A 17,171-nucleotide genomic window follows, 5' to 3' on the forward strand; every position below is an offset into this window, starting at 1 on the left:
TTCTTTATACCTCCTATAGAATCATTATAGCTTTTTATAAAGAAATATAACAGGAAGAGTATTAATCTCAATACTTTCAGAATCAATCTGATTAATTTATGAAAATTAATATTGTTTATTTTATGTTGAGATGTTTATACTAAACGAATCATTAATGGGTGATTTTCGTTTATCTTATGGAATCGAAATGCAAATCTTATTCATACTTATTCGAATGCTAGCTTGCTAAATAATAATTCAAAGTCTCTCAGAATTGCAATAATCAAAATTGTATGCTAAGCAGGTAGAATTCCTTTTATTATTAGGATGATTATTTGATTGACTTTAGTAATATGATTGCTCAGTTTTATATTTACTATTATACTATAGGTGGCTTCTTCTACCCAGTTTGGTTTTGTTTAATCTATATACTATATCTTGGATTTATAAAGAGTAAAAGGGAGAATACAGATAATCATTCCTTTATATAATATTATAACTAGTGAGCTGTAATGTATCTATATATCACGGGGTAATACTAAGCCCTTTCTGTTCTGTCCTGTCCTACTATATATATGAGAGTAAGGTAGAACTTCTAGTTCTACCTTCTAGTCTTTTGGGCGTTTAGCTTAGCGGTAAAGCTTCTGAATACTCCCAGAGGTGATCCCGTGATACTATACAAGCTTTTTGATATATCTCATAATCTTATAGACTTTTACTTTTTGTTCTGCTATATATCTTTTAAAAAAAAACTTTCAATCAAATTAAACTTTTAGCTAGTATAAGGCTAATTGAATAATTTCGTTGCCTGTTTTATTAATTAAATAAATCATTATTTCATTATTCATCTCTAGATATAGAGTATACATCTTTCTTCTTTAGATTTATTTTTTTTTTTTTTTTTTATTAATTAACGTCTGTTTTGGACCTCCCTAAGGGTATTTAGACGTGCTAAGATAAGGAACTATTTGAGCGGTGTGATTGTCGCAACTGAATTTAGCAATTTAACTTTAATACCAGAGGTTATTCGCTCCTCTGTAGGTGTAATCTGCTTTTGTTTCCAGAAGGGAATATCTAATCCAGATTATTATTGAGGTAGAGCTTGGTTTCCAAGTAGATAGGCTTGTTGTGAGCTTTGATCCCTATAGTAGAGGAAAAGAAGCAAGAGTAAATTGCTATTTGTTTAGTCAAGCAGTAGGGCTTTTGTGTTATATATGGGTTTGTGGTTTTTAGGGTGTAGTGTATTCGAGTAATCAGTTAAATGATGAGTTTATAAGGGATGAGCAGCAAGCTTTGTTGAAAAGATTGTTGTTTTCTAAGGGTCCTTTAGTAGTTAGGATAGATCTGAGTGTAGAATTCTGAGTCAGTAATCAACTAAATGAGTTTGCTAGGTGTATATAAGAGTTTCTTGATATATATAATCGCCTGCTTGTTAGATTATATTTCTATAGGGATAAGGGGTTAGTCTGAATGCTTTAGATTGTTTATAATGCATTTAAAGAAGTGATATAATTTCTTAATACTGCTGTATAAACAATCTAGCTTATTGTTTTAATAATTAAATTGCTGATGGTAAGCGGTGTAATTGTTATAGCCTGTTTTTATAATTATCAATCAATATAAGACTACTCTTAATAAAGTTAGTTCCTTTGGCTCCTTTATACTGTATCTAGGAGATTACTCCTTGTAGTCAGCAAAGAGAAAAAGTTTATCTCTTCTTATTAAATAGATTCTGTATGTAGGCGCTTTTAACGGATAATCATTCGGATCTTATTAATTGTTGATAGCTTGTTAATTATCTAGTCTATAGGCCCAATTGTGTCTGTATTTGCTAAGCGATCTACTTCCTTATTGTCTTCGATCTCTATATATTCAGATAATTATTTTATTCTGATATCGAATTATTTTATTGCTTTGTGATATTTGTGAAGGCTTATTGTATTGTAAACAGTACGTTTTTGTATATATCCTAGATGATCGATATATTATCAATATATATCCAGATCCGGCTATTTAAGGGATCTTCAAGCATAATGATTAAATACTCCAATTCACACTATACTTTTATCACTTCTATATCGAATATATGTGAGTCGCTTGAATCTATTTAAATCCAAAGGTTATTTGAGTATTATTATGATATATTATATATCTATAGCTAATACAATATTTATAATTAATAGTTTATTCTAATCTATTAGAAAAGATTGTATAATCTTCGAGTAGGAATTATCGCTATCATTCTTTGAAGGTTTGAATTATTTTTTCTTTAATTAATCCTTTGTTGAATTCGTTCTATAATTATTCAAAAAGTGTAGATGGAGTAGCTTTGAGTATTACATCTTTGGGATGAGATGGCTGAGCCGCTGGATTCTTGTAAGAGGCTCTTTTACTGTGCCTGCTCCTTATTTGCGTTTTTGTATTATTGATTTCAAATGATTTATTAGTAAGTATTGATTATCGATCGTTTTTAAACAGAATACAAATTACAGTTTGGTATATTCTAGCACAACTATTCCTGATAGTAGGCCTGCTTTTTTGATAAGAACTGTAATCGATGTAGTTTTGTATATTGGGATTGCTTTTCTTGTAGTAATATTGATTATTCTATTAATATAACAAAGATAACCTTTTATATCTGTATTTATACTTGGATCGCTTTGGCCTAAACTAGGCTTATATTTACCAGCATATTATACTTCCGTGCTGAATAGTATTATTAGGAGAATACAGGTAATCATTGCTTTTCTTAAAGAGAAAACTGGCGGCCCATGTATAGTGCAGGCGATCGATTTGATATGCAAGGCTACTTTCATAGCTTTCGCTATACATGTTTTGATGTATTGTAAGAATGAGAGCTGGTGATCAAAGAAGATGCCTAATTATCTTAGAGTAGACTAAGTGTTTCCACTCATTATAATCGATACTAGAATAATTATCAGATCTGGATTCATTATTAATAGTGGATTAGTAATATTATATTATCTAATAATATAAAGTAATTCGAACTTTTTAGAAGTAAATAGGATTCTGTTCTTTTTATCCTATTTGATAATCTACCATACTTATCGTTGCAGGATTCTAATATTTATAGAAAGATACTTGAAAGAGTGATAAATCGTAATATTATCTGTATAGCCAAAACGGAATTTTGTATCTCAATTGAGGAGCTCAGTAAGATAGAGTATATAGAGTATAAATAATAATAGAAATCCCTAAGGAATACTGTATACTACTAGATACTCTTTAGTTATAATGTCTTCAAATTTTATTCTGACTTTTCTGTTTGTAAGAAATAAATCTATTAGCTTGAACAGCGAAGTTAACTATTCTTGTTTAATTATTTGATTCAAGAATCAATGTTTTAAAAGAATATCAAAAGCTCCCTATATATTTATAATAACAATCGAAACTATATTGCTAGTTGTTAATACAAGCTTTGTATTATAAATAAAAGTAGCTGTTAGATCTGTTCCTAATCTTCTAGGAAACACTCTGTAATATTGTAAACTGATTACTTTATATCTCAAAGCTATTCAAGATATTTGACTAACTATATATCGTTCGAGATTCTTTCCAATACAGGAGATTAGAGCTATTGATTACTATGATTGTAATAACGTTTTGTCTTTTTTGCCTACCTTGAGAATTATTATTACCTCCATTAGCTTTTATTCTTCTGAATAATAATTTAAAGCTAGGTATGATACAAATATCTCCCAGATCAGTGACTAACACTCAGCCAGCATATCTTAAAGAGACATACAGTAGCTCAATCCATTTTTGATGTAATACACAAGGCTCCTATAATATGCTTTTCTATTTTTTAGCCGAGATGTTTTTTTTCAGAGAAAGGTCCCCTTGTATGTTTGATTGCATAATAAATCATTTAAAAAATCATCATCCGCCTTGAATCGATCCAGAATCGCTGTAAATAGAGTGTCTGCTTTCTTTTTTGTATTACAGATCTCTTGTTCACCAATTATTAAAAAGAGGGATTTTATATTACTTTCAGAGGTTAATTTATACTATTCTATAATTTAATAAAGTTCTTTATTATTCTTAACTCTATTTAGATGTATAATCTAATAGAATCTCTTGGCTTATTATATTACTTTTTGTAAAAAGTATATAGTATAAGTCTTTCTTTTCAAATCCATTCCCCTCTATGCTTTTATATATACTCGATAAGTTTCTCTACATTTATCTGTTTATTATAGTGAGGCTTTCCCTACCTTTTGATTAATTTTGCTAATTATTTGGATCGATTTATCTAACACTTTTGCAAAATTTATTAATGTAGGTCTTGATCTTGGTTGTGATCTGAATATCTATATTACTAAGGTGGGCTAGTTGATTAGCTATTAGTTTATTTAATCTTGGTAGATCCGTTTTCTTTATCTAATAGTAATACTGATCCCACTTTGTTATTTCATGGTTTGCTAGATTGATAACCTAAATAATATAATCAGATCCATAGTAGAATTCTTTTAGTATCTCTGTATAAGCAAATAGTATATTAGAGAAGATTAGGTTTAGCATATACCCTTTTACATAAGTGGGTATATCTAGGGTACCTATAAACTTTATACCCTGCTTGTTTGTTTATATTGTAAGCTATACCCCTTGATTGACTATAATCACCTCTAATTCCTACAACTTGTACTTTGTATTAAAATCCCCTTCTATAATTATATACTTATTTAAAATCAAGTATATAATATAATTAATAATATCCAAAATGTATAGAACTTTATAGATATTCAAGATTAAATATTCATTGACTTATATCTAGAATAGATCTTTATTTTCGAGTCAACCCATTTGCTCTACTTTCAAGTATATATTTTTTTATATATATATTATAATCTAAGGGCCTTGTTCATTTTCCTTCAAGTCTTTCTGGAGATTCCAGTTATTGATCGGCTGATACTAATTATATATATTGTGATTTTGTATAATTGAATTTTAGTATAGTTTTAGCTTCTATAAACAGATTATATTTAGCTGAGCTTTAGCTACTAGTTATAATAATATAATATGATTTGTATATCCCCGATCTATATTTGCTCAAGTGATAATAAAACCTTTATTTCTCTAAATGTGCTTATTGATTGTATTACTTATAAAGAGAATCTAAATATAATATCTATTATTATAGAAATCTCTATATTATTCATTTCCAAATCTATTAAAATAAAGGCTTTTTCTGCTAAGACTTTTATATTGAGATTCTATTAACTTTAACTACAAACTGAGTATATGTATAGCATAATTGATGCGATCAGCAGACTTGTACTAAGCCTGTGTGGGTGTTTGCTGAAGTATTTATTCTCATATACTATAATTCTCGCTTTTGGAGTAATTAGGGTTTCTATAATTATTACTTTAGGAGATAGAAGTAGTTTAGGAATGTGATCTGCTTTATCTATATCTATTTTGTACAATATCTTATAGTCTTTTCTGCTAATAGTTCTGATTACAGCTAATTTCTTTGTAGTTAGAAACGATTTGTTGTTTAGTGTAAACTCTAGAAGTAGTTAGGTAGTTGGAATAACTAGTACAAAAGGGCTTATGATAATTAGTATATTAAGCTATTTTAGTGTATTACTAATATACAAATACACCCTCATGCTCAATATTTAGTTTATCGTATATCGAATATCTTAAAACTCTATTACAGATGAAGGGGTTATAATATCCTAAACAGTTAATATTATGAAATTAAATTTCTCGGGGTTGTTTAGAAAAACCGAATAGAAGCTGTTATTGAATAATCGAAACTGCGGTACTGTAGTATTAAAGTTAATAATTCAGGTAGTTCTTTTAATAATCGGATTGACCCTGCTATATGCTAATTTGTAATTGATTGACTGCTTGTCGATTTGAGCTATAATCTCCTTCTTAATAAGCTCAATAAATATAAAAGCAGAAGCACCTTTAATATAATAGAAATCGTATGATACTTGTAGGACTATATATATAAACCATTTTTCTAATTTATATATACTTATTGTATGGAGGGTTTTAAATATCCACTCAACATTTTCTGTTTTCATAATCTCCTCCCAACTAATACCAGAGCTACACCTTAATATCCAGCCTATATTGTTCTTTTGAAAAAAGGGGATCTCTGCTAGTGTGATCCCAGCAACTGCCTCTTTTATTCTAAGTCTTAACAGGAATGGGCTAGTCTCTGAAAGCAGAGCTTCCCCACTAGTTATTATAAGGATCGTTTTCTCGATCCGATTATTCTCCCTTTTGAGTCTACATACTCCCGAATAATTAGTATTTGTGTTTCCATTAGAAGCAGAGTGTATTGTATTAGTGGAGTCTATAATAGGGCTTGCTGTCTCAGGCTTTATTTGAGTTTTTAGTATATCAGTATAGGTTTTTTGTGTATTACTTTCTAACTATAATTACTTTGTTATAGGCTTTCTCCCTTGATTAAGAATAGTTTTTGTTATTCCTAACAAAACAAAGATAATCGTGTTTTTAAATTTCGTGGTAAGTTTGTATTGTTAGTCTTGGAATTCTTGTACAAGCTTATCTACTAGCACTACGAATACCTCGATTACTTCCTATTTCTTCTCCTTTATCTTATCAATCCTTTCAAATTATTCCTTGATTGTATTAAAAGTAGAGTCTATAAGCGATCTTATAATTGATGGGGGCTATATGCTAGCCCCTAAAGTGTTAATAATTGTTTAGAGGGGGAGCACCCCCTAGGTTGAGGAATCGCTTGGCGCGCCAGGAGTGTGTATCGCTATTGGCGTGATGGGAGCCTCCTGTGGTTACAAGGTTTGATAGGATTAAGCCTGCCGGGGCAGGGGAAATAATAAGGAGTATATGTGAATCGTCCCTTCCTCGATTTTTTATATAATATATATATAAAAGCTCTAGTGGGCTTAATAACAGTTTAATAGTTTTGTTAAGGCTTTGTTCTGTTGTTGATTTCTTCTTTAGAAGAAGTATATCATTTCTAGTTTTTTCAATATAAATATTATATGGTTTTGTTTATCTTATTGAAAAATCTAGTGAAAATTGTATTTGAAGAGATAATATTCTTATAAATGTTTTTGAATATATAATAAATACAAATATCGTTAGTATATCTAAAGTATAGCTTAATATTTTGATTCAAAAGCTTAGCAAGATATAGAACATATAATATAGATAAGAATGGAAAGCTTTATGGGGTGCTGTACTTGATATGGCTGTATTCTGTAATTGCGTTTTCCAGCCGAACTTTTACTAAGCAATTATTCAAAAAAGCTTGAACTAATTGTAAAAGGAAGCAGGGCCACCCTTGCTAGTGTATACATTCTAATAACCTGTTCAATAGGAGTATATCGAATACACCTTATATATTCAATATAATCATTATAACTTCTTATTTGTAGGCAAAGGCCTCTTCGATATTGTATACAAATAAAGTGACTAGATCTATTATTGTTTGCTTGAGAAATACTCTATTATATTGAAAGCTAAGTATATCTACTATCATTATGGTTTATAAGATACATCAAGCGATTATATATTCCAGATCCTTCGAGATATATAAGAGTAGGACTATCAATCACCAGGATCGTATTAACGATTTATCTTCTTTTCAATCTTAAAAATCATTACTATCTTTGCCCATTTTTATCTATTTAGAAAATAGCTAAATTGTAGATATCTATTAAAGATCCCCATCAAGCGATGCAACACTACGATATTGTAATCAAGTGGTCCCCTGGGCATACTGAGATTGAGGGTAACGAGGCAGCCAATTGCCTTGCTGATTAGGATACGGCTGGGCTACTTGACCCTAGCTTATTCTATCTCTTTACAGTCAGTAGCTCCTATTCTATTCTATATGCTAAATATCGATGCTCTGAGAATAGATAATGGAAGGAAAAAAGGGGCCTGATTTCCGAAATGTATAATATATGGAAACCGGTATATAATATCTCAAAGCCGGAAAGCCTCAAGCTCTTTTGTGGGATACTATATAGACTTATAGCGATGCGGACCGAACACAGTGATTTTGCAACTTATTACATCAAATTCAATCACGAAAATAGCACGAACATTTATATATATAGGATTGAAAAAAGCCCATTGTATTTCTTTCAATATTCAATTAATAATCGGATATATAACGACTAACCGCTTACACCAAATCGACTTCGATCCGAATAGAACACAATAATATATATTAACTGCATTCTGCAAATACAATATAGCTTTACTAACCTTCTCACTAAATTCAGATTCTATATTAGGATATACTCAAACTATACGAAACTACACGAATTCCAACTTGCTTTAATATCCCGAAAATGAGTTTTCCACTCTAATCAACCTAAGATCTATATTGAACAACTATAAACACTCCAAGTGTTTTCCCAATCGATAATGATTGATCTGATTATCCACCAATATCCGGATAATATATAAAACAAGGCTCTCTAAAACAGAACTACAAATCCTTAGATAGAATAGCTGTAGGATTGCTATAAGCGATATTGAGTAGGGGAATACCAGAGGCAACAAGCCTCTAATTAGCTAACATTATACTACTATAAGCGGCTGGAACGCTAGCGGCCCGTAGGCCTGCTCTTTAGTACATCTAGAATACCCCTTGGGAGGTCAGATAATAGATGTTAATCACTATAAATAAATAAATAAATAAAATAAAATATTAAAGATCCCAGCAATTACCAATTCAATAGAGTCCCAGCAAGCCTTCAGAAGGCGAACAGTAACCTGGTCGAACCCCGGTGAAATGCTCGAAACTCCTATGACGCTCTTTTCTACTTCTTCGAGGGACACTTCCGTGCTCCATGGGAGTTCGTTGACAATACTTATATTACTTACAACAAGAAAAAAATTTTCTTTATTTGCTATACAGATCTTTCAATATAATAATCAAAATATTAAGCAATCTAAAAAATATATTACGGAATTCACTATATAGTGTAACCCTACAGTATTAATCCTAGTACTCTTTCGGAGTACTTATTCCCATAATTATTAAAACTATTTCATTCAGTTTATTTGTATATCCTATATATCTAATTAGGCGACTTTATTGCCTAATCAGAGTATATAAATCAGATATAATCTTTATGATCATATCTCAAGTCAATCTAGTTTATTATCACTCTATATACCTATCTCCTGATCAAAGTAACCATTAGACATAGCTATTACCTCCGTGATAATTATATAAAAAATTTCATAATTTCCTTTAATAAAACTTATATTTTTAATTCTATTATAAGATATATTAATCAGTAAATAGTTTCTTATATAAAAATTCAATATCTTATTTATTAATATTATTATTATAAACTTTTAGAATTTCAGATTTTTTATTTCAAAATGTTATATTAATTTATTCAAATTATTTTAATTCTGAATTTCAAATAATTTAATAACTTTTTTAATTTTCAATTCAATTTAATATAATATTTTATATGAATAATAAGAGTGTGTATATAGTAGGGGATATCGGTTAATTTCCATTTACTCTCTCAGGCATTATTTTCTGCTTCAATTCATATACCACCCCAATATAATCCTTCGCGCTATATGGTTCAAAGATTTCCCAAAACCAACTTGACTTTCTATGACTTCTCAATCCCATGTCCTTCAGCAACATATCATAATATGGTAACCCATCAAAAACCGTATCAGGATGTCTAGCACCAAAGCCTGAAGGATATCTCCACTTTCCAAATCTATTGTGTAGAACAGTTTGATATTCCATGTCGGAAGGAATGGAGACTTTATTGTTGAAAAACGCAGTAGCCCAAAGTGCTTGAAATTGAGCCAGGATTGCTGTAGAGACCGATGTCATACAACCCAGAAAAATGATATCCCTAGACTCGACGAATTTAGGAGGGACCATGAAACGAAATAGTCTAAAAGGCTCGAGCCTTCCTTCGGGGGCTCCTTCCATTGGCTTTACTCTCTTAACTGCAAGTGGCTCGTCCTTCAATTTGGGAAACTTGGAGAGAATTTCCTTATCGGCTCTTTCTATCAAATCAGTTGGTTCCTCGGATCCTGGGGCGTGCGGAAGTCCTAAATCTATTCCTCTAGGGAGAAATTCTAGTGGCGGTACATGTTTCCATCCGGTAGCACAGGCGAAAGCGTCAGTTTGCAGTTTTTCGCCGTTTGAAAGGCTCACTGTGTTCGCACTTAAGTTTACAATATCTCCGATGTGCACAGAGATTGCACCTTTGCGAACAAGTTCGAAGATATCCGTATCATGATTCAGAATCGAAAGCATCGTTCCAACGTAGAAAGAGCTTGACCAAGGTTTAAGCTTCGCAGTCTCTGGGTGTTTATCGTACCCATTTACCGTTTTAATCTCGTTTTCTGAATTGGCCCAATACTTATCGACAAACCAGCGACCAGCTGCTGTACCGTGCAACCAGGAACGGACCGTTCCATATCCATCATAGTCACCATATATACAAGGACTAAACCAAGTCAAAATTCTCGTGTTGACCATCTTTTCGATCCAGATCTTGAGAGGCGTGGCGTACGACTCAGCCATCCATCCTGGGCCATGCCCTGACTCTCTGATAATCCAGTCCACATGGACCCCCTTCGACGCATATGCGTAGGCCATATCAAAAGAGGATTTTGCGCCTCCAAAAACACATACGCTTTTCGCTGTCTCAAGAGTATCCAAGTGATTCGGAAATTCTTTCGTATGAAATACAGGTGGTGTGAAGCTCTCAATTCCAGGAAGTGGAGGAACGAACGGTAGTGAAGTCAGTCCTGTCGCAACGATAAGTTTCGATGTGGATATCTTATATTCCTCGAAAGTAGCCGGAACACTGCTTAAACCAATCGTGACAATCCAGCCACCTTCATCTTGATGCTCGGCTGAGATGGCTTTACTCTCAAATCTAATCTTATCATAGACATTGTATTCTTTCGCAAAGTCTTCGAGATATTGATGGACTACTGACCCGGGAATATATTCTCCAGGTTTAACACCATATTTCTCTGTAGTCATAGGAAACTCGCTATACTCTAGCGATCCTAACATATTATTCGTTTTCAGCCCAGGATATAATCTATCAGTGGCCCATACACCCCCAATCGTTGCATTATCAGCCAACACAACGACATTTGCGTTAGGGTGGACTTGGAGATAGGTTTTTGCACCAGCGAGACCAAACCAACCTGTCGCATTGAAAGTCAGCATATTGATATCTCTTATCTCTTTATGAAGATTAAGTTACCTGCTCCGACTACTACAAGATCAACTTTACCGTCTCGTGACATGTTTAACTCCTATGATGACTGACCGATATAGTTAAGAGGGAAAAATAGTATCGCAAGGAAGGTCTTCATATATCTATGTTTTTCCCTCTTTCTTCGATTGACTTCGATGCTACAAGCTTATCGCAGGGGTTTTGGGTGGCATCCTTTGATTTGTTGTTAATCCATGGCTCCAAGGCTCCAACGGTTTAACAGTGGAGTGCTCACGTACAAATCTTCTGACAAGACTTTTTATCCATACAAAACTGATGCCTAACCAACCGGATTGCACCAGAATATCAATTTGACTTTGTGGGTATTCAGACATAAAAAGGTGGGCGAGTGAGATTTTGGGTCGAAATTCATATGCAGGATTGCACGTGTTACGTTTGCTACAAAAGCACAAGCCCCCCTTGTCCGTAACGCAACCTGCCTTTTTCGGATATATATATATCGTAAAACGCACTGATGGCTGTTTCGGGAAGCTCATGATCTGGAGGTCAAATTGTTTCACTTGGTACATTTTCTCCTCGTAGATATCTGTTTCAATTCGAAATTTATCCAAGACATATCTACCATTGCGAGATATTAGGATGCCATAACCCCTCGAGCTGAGCAATATACACGTTGCGATACAAAATCCGAATCGCAATATGTCTACGAATATTACATGTGTACGATTTTCGGTGGCAAAATGCTGTACATCCGGATCCAATTCGGAGATTGGCCTAGTCCAATCATGATTCAATTGACAATTTGAAAATATCTCAAATATCGAAATTGTTTGGGATATCAAAAAGTCGCTCCAGATTTGCAATTTCAGGTCATTGGGAACGCTGAACGTGGATGAGATATTATATGTTGAAAGTGTCTTGTACGAGCCGAATTGATGGGCTTGAAATTCTGGATGCATAAAGCTTCATGAAGTGACTCCAGTAGCTTCTGGACCATCAAGCTTCCCGAAGATGTTTGGTGCAATCTCATCTACAATCTCCCAATCATGCGGTATATAAGCCCTGAACTTGCCCATTAAAATCCCGACATTACAACTACACAACTGAACATTCTCAATCGAAGCTCTGAAATAAGTACCACCTTCAATCCAAACCTCTTTTGCCTTTTCGTCGTACGAGAAGCCATTTATCACTTCGCTTAATTTTGTCAATTCGATAGACATACTCACTTCGTGAGGGAGCATCGATGTACATGATAAAGCGTTGCACGCTTCTTGTCCGTACATGCAATGGGTCCAAATGACTAACGCTGCGGATGCTAAAGCTATGTAGGAAATTGGGTCGGGGATGAAGTTGGCGAGAGAGTGTGTTCGGTTGAGTGCACTGTGGCTTAGAAGAATTTCAGTGGCATGCCATAACGCGCGCCGAGAGCTAGGCTCTTGTGTCCATGCACGTGCTGCCAAAACACGTCTGGTATGGGGTTGAGAATATATATCTCCGAACACTCCTCGGACTTTATCAGAAAGTGTCAGATCTTTGGCGAGCATCCTGATAGTCTGAGTCTCGGTGAATAGTTGTAAATTCATCAGATGACGAAGGATAGAAGTGTCGAAGATGAAGCTATGAATGCGTCGGTAAACTATATCTTGCCATCCGGGCTTATCATGATCTTCAGGTCCATAGTAGAAATGCACGGGAGACTGTCCTGCTTGGTCAAATGCATCGGGGCTCGATATTTTCCCGGAAAGATTTGAGAACCCACGTTTTAGAGCTTCCAGTTGGCGTTTAAGTGATTGTCTTTGAATATTCAAACTCAGTTCATTCCGTCTCTCAGGTTGAGCCTGCTTGGAAAGCTGCAAGATTTCTGACTGCATAGCCCAAAGACAAATCTGGATATCTTCTAACATGGACTCATTTTCTGAAAACTCAATTCCTCCAAGAGCGACTTCTTCAATCATCACATTGATTGAACGATGGCTTCTAGATTTCGGTTCACCCGGTTGACGAGCCGCCCAAATAGGAAGTCCTACAGCATTCCAAAGCGCGATGGTTTCTGGAATACTGAAGTGTAGTTCTTCTGGCTTGAGTAAAACTGGCTGCACGGTTATGGCAGTGAAATATGTGTCAATCTTGAAGAGATCAACTGCTATCCTCTTTCTTTGCTGGTCTTTAACCGAACGCAGTGGTAGAAAATACCCGGGCTTATCGTCTGGATAGATAGTCCCAGGTGTCAAGATTCCAGCTCCGTATATGGAGGCGCCTAGGAGGTTGCGTAAGATCAGTCCTTTTCTCAAAACCTCACGTTTCCACAGTATGATGCAAAAATACTATTCAACAACGTGCACTGGTATAAAACAATCGGCAGAGGCTGTGTCATTGTATCTATATCCTTCAGCTGGCATAAACGCGGGATAACATGCTCTACCAAATTATGGTGAACTTTCAAAGCCCAATCTCTCGAGCTTGGAGTCCCGTCAATCCAACCTCCAATCATCAATATAGATGGGAGTAGAAGCTCAGGTGCCTCTTCTTCATCCTCATAAGTTGGGGAATGGATTATGGGCCAGCGATCGTGGAAATTGGCAAAGTATAGATAACGATATCTCTCGACAGTTTCTTTGGCAACTGTTGAACATAGGTATCCAAGCTTAGATATGGAAACAGGGGTATTTTGAGGTGCTTCTCGAGTTTGAGGAGCATCTTGTTGGATCCTGACATTTGACCAATCGATGTCATTTGACCAATCGACAAGCCCGTGAGGCGTGCGCCTCAGATTCAGTGAGAGCGAATCTTCAGCAGTGACCGAATTATTGAGCACATTCCTGCTTACCGACGAATCATGTGCCTCTTGTAAAGGGCTGTGTGTTGGAATAGAGTCGAATGCGTGTTCCGAGTGGGAAGATTGACCGGAGTTGAATGCTTGAACCACATTGGATATTTGATTCGTAACAGTCTCATCAGGATTGAGTGTCTGGTCAGTCTGTGGACTTTCAACGGACATCTGATCCCCTTGTACATTTTCGGATATTGAGAATTCCGAACCCTCCCAATCGCTCAAATCATCTTTGGAGGATTCATCTTGCCTGCTGGCTATAGCAGATAGTCCTTGACGCAACCCATATTGGCAGGGAGTATTCTTCTTTTCACATCTGAACATGATCATTTCCATCGCATTTGATTTTACTGGTATGACAAGCCGCGCATGCCCTCCTGCTTCGACCAGTAGGTTTTTTGAATTCTTGCCCGTGACGTCCAAGATGTCTCTGCAGTCCATCGCTACGAGAAAACTCTTTATGACATATTCTACAAATATGTGCAGTAGACGAGTCGGAATGTGATTTTTGATGTCGAGTTAAGTGCTCCTTCCGCTGAAACGATTTCGTACATCCTTCGAACTGGCACGACCATCTAGGTAGTGTTTCTTGGCTATCCATTGACACGAAGGATGAAATAAATGGCTAACCGAAATACAGCTAAGGTATCACCCACAGCACTCATCCATATCTCAATTCATATTTATAAGAGTTAAAAAAACTGTTGTAGGTACCTAGGTAGTTTACGTTAAGGTTTGTCATCCATCTCGTGTGGTTGATAGTCCGTGAGGTGGGGCCGAGCCGAGATGAGAAAGTGTCACGTGACAGCTGAGTTTAGAGTTTTTACTACCCGGGAAAAGGAGGTCATAATCGAAACGCGGAGAAGCTAAATTGCCTAGAGATTGATTACCATCGTTCTGTGTTGCGGTATTCTTCTTTTTCCAAAGATGTAAGAGGAGGGCGGCCGAAGATTACTTATCCTCCGAAGAAGCTAAAACTCTAGAGCCCAAGGCCGCCCGCGGCGACCTTCATGCTATCACTAAGCATTTCATCTGCACAAGAAGTGGAATGCTGGTGTGTTTTTGATGATAACCAATCAATAAATGTATACATGAGATCAATAGTTAATAATAGAGGTTGTGGATTTACATGCAAGGTTTAACTTATTGTTGAAGCTCGATGAGCGACCCAGCTTTATTAGCTCCCTAGGTACTTGTCCACTCCTAGTGAACCCTCAATGAGTGTTTAGGATTGTGGTCTTAAACCCCATATGACTAGCTCAGTTTCTAACCACAGTGAAATTATATAATCAAACAACAATCTTTCTATCTCCAAGATTTTGTACCTGTAAACTTTTCCATCATCTAGAGGAGTGTCCATTTGGGGTTTTAATATGTTAATATCCAAGTCTGGACGACCATCTAAACGCCAATTCAAAGTGAAACACTGAATGTCATGGAAAGGATTTATCACCTCGAGAAAAGAGGGATAATCCGATGAATAACCCCTCAGAAGGTAAATGCAATGAAATATATTTAACTTTTTCTTACATCCTTCTTGGGGCCTTGATGATCAAGCGACCGTGAGGGATGCTTTACACTTCGGCTCCCCCCACATCGCTTGTTTCTCCCCCCTTGAAGATGTGAGTGGAATTCCGCGAACAACTTATATATAAACGACGAATTACTTGAACATAAAAACTCATCATTCAAATAACAATCTACTCATTTCATCAAAGTCCTTAACCATTCAATATTTACAAAAATTTCAAGAATCAACCATTCTAAATACCAAGACCATCTTCATCATGAGTGTCATCAAGAACGTAGCTATCACCGGTGTAAGTAAATCAATCTTCTCTAAACCTATCATGGCATGATCTAACTCAAATAAAGGCAGCTGGTGCCCTTGGCAAGCCCATTTTCGAAGCCCTCGTGTCATCCAACAAATTCAACATCACAGTCCTCACTCGCTCCACCTCCACCTCCACCTACCCCTCAAGTGTGACTGTCCTCCCCGTAGACTTTGACTCCATTCCCTCTCTCACAGCCGCCCTCCAATCACAAAAAATCGATGCCATCGTCTCCAGCGTCGGAACCGAAGGTCTCCTCGGCCAAAAAGTCCTAATCGACGCCGCCGTCGCCGCAGGCGTAACCCGTTTCATCCCTTCAGAATTCGGTTCTGACCTTTCTGACCCACAAACTAAAGCCCTCCCTGTCTTTGGCTACAAAGTAGCCATCGTTTCTCATCTCGAAGACGTTGCTGCCAAGAACACAAGTTTTACATACACATTTATTCGCAACGGCGCATTTCTCGATTGGGGACTTGAGTACAATTTCATCCTCGATGTGACATCTGGAAAACCATCTATTTACAACGGCGGTGATAAGCTATTCAGTACCACCACTCTCGAGACCGTAGCTCAAGCCGTCATAGCTGTTCTCTCCAAATTTGAAGAGACGAAAAACCGAGCCGTGTATATTCAAGATGTGCAAACATCTCAGAATCATCTCTTGTCGATTGCGAAGAAGGTTTGCCCAGAGAAGAAATGGGAACCCGTTCCGGTGAACACGGCTGATCTTTTCAAGTCTTCAAATGAGAAGCTTGCAAAGGGGGAAATGACCAGGGAGGTTGTGTTCGGATACCTTCTTACTGCGGTTTTTGGAGAGGGATATCCATCGAGATGGGAAAAGGCGGATAATAAATTATTGGGTTTGAAGGAGAAGACCGATGCTGAGTTGGAAGCTATTGTGAAGAAGTATGTCAAGTAATGGGAAATGTCTTGGGAGAATATTAGATTACAATGTACATCGATTTTATGGACAAACTATAAATGACACAATATTCTCGTTCCTGTTCACAACTTTTGAATCTTTAATATGTATTACGTATTGCTGAGAATGTTTCCTATGTTTCCTATGTGAAGATATGAAGCTAAGGAGGATGGAGAGGATAGGGAGGATGAGACAAAACTACAATCAAACGCTTTTGCTTTTTTTCAACTAATTATAGAGCTATCAACCATAGATATCTGAGTTTGTTTTATTATAATACTAAGAATTCATTCTTAATTTGATAGTGATTAGAGCGTGTAATACCACATGCGTGCCGTCGTGATATAGACTAATACTTTCTTCAATTTAGCGATTAATACTCC

At 35.6% G+C, this 17,171-nt stretch overlaps 3 protein-coding genes across 3 annotated transcripts; 1 reads left to right on the forward strand and 2 right to left on the reverse strand.

The window, feature by feature from the left end:
• Positions 1 to 9,484: 9,484 nt before the first annotated feature.
• Positions 9,485 to 11,271, reverse strand: EAF02_011958 (uncharacterized protein; the record flags this gene model as incomplete). The annotated part of the gene is made up of 2 exons (XM_038908006.1): positions 9,485 to 11,169; positions 11,229 to 11,271. 2 exons carry the CDS (start codon positions 11,269 to 11,271, stop codon positions 9,485 to 9,487), a joined length of 1,728 nt encoding a protein of 575 aa, XP_038752181.1.
• An 895-nt stretch (positions 11,272 to 12,166) lies between these two features.
• Positions 12,167 to 14,475, reverse strand: EAF02_011959 (uncharacterized protein; the record flags this gene model as incomplete). Its single annotated transcript, XM_038908007.1, has 2 exons — positions 12,167 to 13,461; positions 13,608 to 14,475. The coding sequence occupies 2 exons, from the start codon at positions 14,473 to 14,475 to the stop codon at positions 12,167 to 12,169; spliced, it is 2,163 nt and encodes a 720-aa protein (XP_038752182.1).
• Positions 14,476 to 15,821: 1,346 nt separating this feature from the next.
• EAF02_011960 (uncharacterized protein) lies at positions 15,822 to 16,785 on the forward strand (the record flags this gene model as incomplete). Its single annotated transcript, XM_038908008.1, has 2 exons — positions 15,822 to 15,854; positions 15,910 to 16,785. 2 exons carry the CDS (start codon positions 15,822 to 15,824, stop codon positions 16,783 to 16,785), a joined length of 909 nt encoding a protein of 302 aa, XP_038752183.1.
• Positions 16,786 to 17,171: the final 386 nt, after the last annotated feature.

Source organism: Botrytis sinoallii (assembly GCF_014898435.1).
Source record: "Botrytis sinoallii strain Bc 23 chromosome Unknown BSIN_038, whole genome shotgun sequence".
Taxonomy (NCBI): domain Eukaryota; kingdom Fungi; phylum Ascomycota; class Leotiomycetes; order Helotiales; family Sclerotiniaceae; genus Botrytis; species Botrytis sinoallii.